We start from the raw sequence: 7,206 nt of genomic DNA on the forward strand, positions 1-7,206 counted from the left end.
GATATAAAATCAAATAAATAAAGAAAGGGCTGCTCTTCTCAGTAATATCTAAACATCTTCACCGGACGGGTACATGGTTACGCGACACCGGAGGAGGTAGATCTATTGGTCCCTGATGTGCTCGTGCTGCGGTCTGCCAGACAGTTCATACCTCAGTCTCTCTGCATTGTGGGATTTTTTCAGGGTCAAGAGTAAACATAACCCCAAAGACCTTAGATTACTGTTGGTGTTTGATATTTTTTAGTTGATAAATGACATAAACAGTTACGTATTTTATCATATATTTATTGTTTTTCTGCTGCTAATTCATCATTTAAATGAAAAAACAACATTTCTAGTGTTTCCTGCCGCGTGCCACAACAATGTTATTACTATCTTTCATGCGAACATACTTGTTATTCTACCACTTCCTGTTTCCCAAACTCCTCTTCCCACAGTTTTGGCTCCATCTAAACACAACATTGTCCATTTAGGAGTCCTGGTCTGTTCATTTTGGCAGTGATTCAACAAAGTCCTAGCTATTTGCTCGGAGCGTGGTGCAACGTGCTTGCTATGTGCTGGGTTGCGGTGGTTCGGACCAGTCAGTGTCTTACTGGCAGCTACGCAGAAGCGACTGTTTTGGTATATGAGCGTCTATGAGGTGCAAATTTTCCTTCCAAAGACAGAACAATCTACCACCATCAAACGACAGCCCCTTGTACCCACCTTCAAACCAATCTATCTGTTTCTATTCCAATATACATCACCTGAATGAATGGATAGAGCGTAATTGTGTGTGTATGTGGGTTTCTTTCTGGCCTCGTTGTACTGCTGAGGTCTGCCCGCCCGCCCTCACGCATTCACAGCTTCTCTCCGCTCACTTTGTTCCTGCTGTTTCCTTTGTGCTCCGCCAGACGACAGCAGGCTGAGGTTCAGCAGCGGCCGTGTTGCTGTCACTGTGGGCAGTCTGCTGGACGACCAGCACTGGCACTCCGTTCACATAGAGCGCTTCAACAAGCAGGTTAACCTCACAGTGGACTCCCACACACAGCACTTCCAAACCAAAGGAGAAGGACACTCGCTGGAGGTGGATTATGAGGTGAGTCCACGGGTTGATTAAATTACATAAATTGGAGGTGAGATGTAAATGCGATCGCACCTCTTAATGAATTTATCCAGTGAGGGGCCAAACAACATCATCATTGATAACACAATGATGAGCAGTGGAGTTAGTAATGAGCCAGCTAGTAATTAGCCTTGGAGCACTATGGTAAACAGAGTCTAGTCTATGTAAGCCCCAGAGAACGGACATGCTTTGAAATGGCGTGTCCATAATGCATAATAATCTGAAAGGAATAACAGACTGCCAAGTGGACTGTCAACCTCTGATAACTTGTGCACAGCATTTTAACATTGTGTGACTCTACACCGAGTGCTGTGGAAATTTGCAATTTGCATTATTATTTTATTCCAGTTTCACTATTTTTTAACATATTTAAACCATTGTCCAACAAAAAGTGATATTGAGGTTACTGGTGTACAAGTGTTAGCTTTAGCATCGTATAACCCATATGCAAATGTAATATATGTGCATTTATTGAATTTCTACGTATGAAATATATGTACATACAGTATAAAATTAAAAAACACATGTAGAAAATTCACAATGAAACCTATATATGTCTTAGCCCATACAAATATGTATGTTTATGTATGTGAGCTGACTTTTTAGACATATGTTATATAATATATATTGATATTATATACAGTAGCGTTCAAAAGTCTGAGATCACTTTCCCAGAATGGGAAGATAGACATGTTTAAAACGACTAAGAATAACATATATAAGCATTTTTATATGCATGATTTTTAATAAATTTGCATATTTAAATTAAATATACTGTATATTGTTAACAACATGTTATACCAAATAAAAATTCATCATATAGATATTTTTTATATACTGTATATATACAAATTTTACTAAGGGTATTTCATATATGTTATAAACGTATATCATCATATATCCAGAGGATGTATATATGTGATGATGATATATCCCCTTATAGGTGACATACAGTATCTTACCTATCTCTTAATATTGGCACAAATATGTCATAAAGTAGATTTCATTGTAAAATGAATCAGCTTCTTTTTTTTTTTGAACGAGGTTAATTAGCTAGGCATAATTAGCTGATAGGTGATAAAAATGTCCTGGTGAAAGTTGTCATTTCAGCCAGCAAAATCCACAATTGCTGGCAGGAAATTCTTCTGGGAAGCCTTTCAAAAATATTTTGGAAACTGGCTGCAGGGATTTGGTCCCATTCAGCCACAGGAGCATTAGTGAGGTTGGGCACTGATGTTGGGTGATAAGGCCTGGCTCGCAGCTGGTGTTCCAGTCCATCCAAGGGACATTAGATGGCGCTGAGGTCGGGGTCCTGCGCGGGCCAAACCATTGTACGCATATTGTATTCATATAGTCGCCGTAGAGTGTGTGTTTGGATCAAGCGAGTGGGTTTTGTTTTCTCACTTGCTGAATCATTGGCTCAGCTGCTTATGCAGTAACTGGTCAGAATAAATGTGTGGGCCTCATGTATTTTGAGGCTGTGTTTACTCTGGTGCCGGTTTCACATGCAGTAAAAATACAGAGCAGAATGTAAATTTCATTTTTCTGTCGTTTTTGTGAAAATAGCACTCATGAATATGCAACTCGATACTTGTTTGTATTGGAACAGCGTCTGTATCCAGCAATAAATGTTCTACATCTTCTGTTTTCTTTTCATGGAAGCTGAGTTTCGGAGGCATCCCGCTACCCGGTAAACCCGGCACCTTTCTGAGGAAGAACTTCCACGGCTGCATGGAAAACCTCTACTACAACGGAATCAATATCATAGACCTGGCAAAGAGACGCAAGCCACAGATACACAGTGTGGTAAGTTTGATAGATTTTCAGAGTTCAGATTTTTAGGCGGTGTTGAACACCACCACGCTGCATGCGCTTTTAGTGAGTCAGCTGCTTGTCCGCCTGTATTCAGCGCACACAGAGTGTGAAATGCATCAGATCTTTCTTTTGAAGATGCAAAAGCTTGAGTTTAATGAACAGAGCCAGACGGTTACGGGATTTTTCATGCTGATACAGAAATTCATGTTTGGGTTTTTAAAAATCTGATATATCAAACATTTCGTTTTTTTTTTTAAACACAATTAAAAGATACCTTCAATACAGAAATGCACAAGTTAGACATTTAACAGCTGAAAAAATAAACTATGACACTCTTTCTAAATTTCTTCAAACATGCATGTACATATATTCACCTATCTTTGACTTCACAGTGACATAAAGCTGCACAGGTACTTCTGTGGCTCTGTTGGTGACTTGTACCAGGTCATGAAAAATCCTCAGCTCCGCCTGTAGATCCAGGTTGAGTCTCTCCAAATGATTTCCTGGAGCACAGTCTGGTTCATGTGTTTCTCTTACAAGAACAGATTAAGTGTCTTAAAAGCTCAGAACTATGGAAAAAGCACTGTGCATTTTACAAGCCATGTTACTTTGGAGAAAGGCTCTTTTATGAAGGAAAATTGATATAATAAGAGTTAAAGAGAAAAGAGAGAGGAACAGAAAGGGCGCCCATGTGGGTGAGTAAGTGAAAGTGGGCGGCGAGCACATTTAGAAGAGAAAAGTCACAGTGTAATATGGCTTAATTTGGTCATCATATATTGCATTTCATTGTAATTCTATAGTTTAGCTGTAAAGTGTGATGTGTAGAGCGTAAGTGTGGACTAGAGTCTGTGGTAATAATGACAACCACAGATTAAGTAATGACAGCTGTCTGATGTATATACTGTATATGTGGGCTCATATAAATGTCTCCTGAACGGCTTCAATAAGAGCTGTTGCTCCAGAAACTCAGAGACAGATTCCCATCAGGCAATGATGTATAAATAAGGTGATTTTATAATGAAAAAATGTGTATATATATATATATATATATATATATATATATATATATATATATATGCATGCAGGAAAATATAAATGCAGAAAAAACCCACCTGTCACTCAAAGCAGCCACTTTCCTTCACCATTCAACACAAAAATATTAATGCTAACAAGTTCAGCATGCTAGCTGCTCTGTGAGGCTGCAGCGGGCACAGAGCGGAGCTGTGAACTAAATGCTAACATCAGCATGCTTACATGCTCACAGTGATAACGCTAACATGCTGAAGTTTAGGTATAATGTTTACATGTTAGGTTAGAGCATTAGCATGCTAACATTTGCTAAATAGCTGATGGGAACGCCATTTCTTTAACGTGTGTTTTGTCATAAACCAAAGTACTGGGTAACTTTTAATTTCAACGTGATGATGGCGCTGGATGAAAGGTCAGGATCAAAGTCATTGTTATTCATTCCAGGGAAACATGGGTGTCTGTAGCAAATTTCATGGCAATCTAATTGATTATTTGTGGTGATAATTCACTTAAAACCACAAATCACGGTGGAGGGAAAGTCAGGAGGTCACCAGATTTATTAGGACGCATCATCAGGGAACCATGAATGTCTGTACAAAAGACCAACCGGAGGAATTTTAGTTTTATTTCTCCTTGTTGTTTTTCTCTCAGCTGATTTGTGATTTGATGATATTTGATCGGTCTGATTTGCAGTATTCTGGTGAGAAACTGGAAGGAGAGGAGAACTTGAAAACAATCGCCACATCAAACTGCAATCCTAACTACTACATCATTAAGCCTAAGTGTTCGAGCGGATTCATTTACAGAGTCAACCTCCTACACAAATCAGACCGGTCGGCCAGAGAGCCACAAGCCACATCTCATCTGAGACACCCCCACCCCCCCCACCCCTCCATTTAATGTCTGATTGCTGCGTTAAAAGGCCTTTACTGACAACAGAAGCAGAGAGGTGGAGAGAGAGAGGGAACGTCATGATGGAAGCTGTAATGGAATTTCAATGGGACAATCTCCCTGAGGTTGATGGAGAAATCACATTGAGAGTCAAAGAGCTGTGATTGCTCTGCGCTGCCCTGCAGGCTCCGGGACTGATAGGACTCTGACCTCAACAGACATGACCGGTCTTGAGTTTGAATGTACCTAACACAGCCTCCGCATTGCACAGAATTAAACGGAAATGGTTTTTTATCTTTAGCCAGCTCTACGATATTGGTTTGGGGCAAACAAATTTCAAAATAAATCGGTGGATTCATTTGAGGTAGATGTTTCTGACGTTCTGCTGATGTTGGCGTTTACACAGCGTCTCCAGCCGAATGGATTTCTTCACTATGGAAAGAAAATCTGTCTTAATTTTACAGGGAAAACTACAAGAAGAAGAAAAGAGCTTTCATTTGTCAGTTTCAGTTGGATTCACGTGCCATTCTTAAAGGAATAGTTCAACATTTTGCGAAATATTCTTATTCAATTCAAAAAGTGCTTTTTACCAAAGTTCTGTTTTTGTGTTGTCTGTCCGTCCCATTCTCATGAATGCGATATCTCAGGAATGGCTTGAGGGAATTTCTTCAAATTTGGCACAAACATTCACTTGGACTCAAAGATGAACTGATTAGATTTTGACGGTCAAAGGTCAAAGTCTGTTTTTTAGCCATAACTCAAAACTTCACACAGCAATTAAGACAACATTTCACACAAATGGTTAATATTTTCTATGACTCTGGATAAACAGGGATGTAATCTGAAACTCGTCTGAGTGGCGGAGGCAGACAACCGTGAAGTGATTATTATACTTTTTATCTGCACAAAATACTGAAAATTATAAAATGAAAAGATTAAACAAAGTGGTTGATTATGTGCTGATTGTGTTACCATGGGACTGAGAGGGGGGTGTCAATCTTCTCCAATAACTCAGTAAGACACAGATGAGCATAATTCCCTAAACGTCAAATTATTCCTTTATTTGCCATTTTTGTTTGTTTTTTTATTTATATTGGTTCAATTTTTTTTCATATCATACACTATAAAATGTGGCAGCTGTATCATTATTATATATTTATATTTTCATCTAAGTAGTGCAGTAATTACTGCTGATCATTAATTCACAATTAATGACAAATAATTCAGTTTAAGTGGTTAAAGGTCTTATTTAATGATTCTGGTTGGGGTGAGGCAGATGTTTTGCTCATGTTTCTTTAACCATCTGGTTCCAACATGACATTTATTTCCAGACGTATCACAATGAATTTCACATGAGACCAGCCTCTCCTAACATACATGCAAATCTGCGTCCTTGGCTTTTGTCGTCCTCCAGGGCAACGTGACCTTCTCGTGCTCGCAGCCCCAGCTGGTGGCTTGCACCTTCCTGAGCTCCAGCAGCAGCTTCCTGTCGCTTCCATCAGCGGCGGCGTCTGCCACGGGGGGCTTCTCCGTTCGCTTCCAGTTCAGGACGTGGAATCCAGATGGGCTGCTGCTTTCCGTGCAGCTGAACCCGGAGCCCCAGAGACTGGAGCTGCAGATCAGCAACACCAGACTGCATCTGACCCTTCACAGCTCAGGACAACAGAAGTCAGAGGTCTCCACTGGTGCGTCCACAGCACACACACACACACACACGCACACACACACACACACACACACGTAGAAAACACGCACATTTGTGTTTGTGAGGACTGGCCCTTGTCTTCTTTTTACCTAAATTATTTATTTTAATTATTTGAATATTAGATTTTTTTTCCTTCAGTTTTTGGTTAAAAAAAGAAGCTTTATTTTGAAAAAGTCACATGTTGTTATTGAGTAAAATGAAATTGAGCTTGAAGGAGTTTTTGATCACTATTAGTGCACCTTTCTTTGTCTCATGCACATGGCGGGAACATGACAGTATCTGCTGCAATGCACCTGCAAAGACGAGAGGAAGAAGCAGATGAAAACATTCAAACAATGCTGGATTTGAAATTCTTCTGCAAATGTTTTTTTTTCTGGAAAAGAAATACATTCAACACGTTGTATAAAGCTCAAGGATGCACTCAATGCGTTTTGGGGACTGACACTGACTGTGAACATTTTCTACATTAATTAAAAAACCTTGAGAGGAAGAAAGTTTTCCTTCTTACTTGTGGGGAAGTTGAGACACACACATCCACATGAGCTTGCTGACCCCAAAGCGCCCTATTTGCACAATGGAGCGCACAAAGTCTTGCTTGTTTTTTTGTGCTTCACTCAACTGAGGCAGACAAAGACAAGACAGTATCACCCCCCCCCCCACC

At 39.9% G+C, this 7,206-nt stretch overlaps 1 protein-coding gene across 1 annotated transcript in view; it reads left to right on the forward strand.

Moving 5' to 3' along the window:
- The window catches only part of LOC111673172 (contactin associated protein family member 5), an 86,800-nt gene that overhangs the window by 34,834 nt on the left and 44,760 nt on the right, over nt 1-7,206 (forward strand). Inside the window, exons 6-8 of the mRNA XM_023430849.2 lie at nt 894-1,078; nt 2,768-2,911; nt 6,255-6,525. Of these exons, the coding sequence (XP_023286617.1) occupies nt 894-1,078; nt 2,768-2,911; nt 6,255-6,525 (600 nt within the window). The remainder of the gene's footprint in view (nt 1-893; nt 1,079-2,767; nt 2,912-6,254; nt 6,526-7,206) is intronic.

Source organism: Seriola lalandi, unplaced genomic scaffold (genome assembly GCF_002814215.2).
Source record: "Seriola lalandi dorsalis isolate HSWRI2012SDOR001 ecotype SW California unplaced genomic scaffold, Sedor1 jcf7180002054912, whole genome shotgun sequence".
In the NCBI taxonomy this organism is placed as follows: Eukaryota; Metazoa; Chordata; class Actinopteri; order Carangiformes; family Carangidae; genus Seriola; species Seriola lalandi.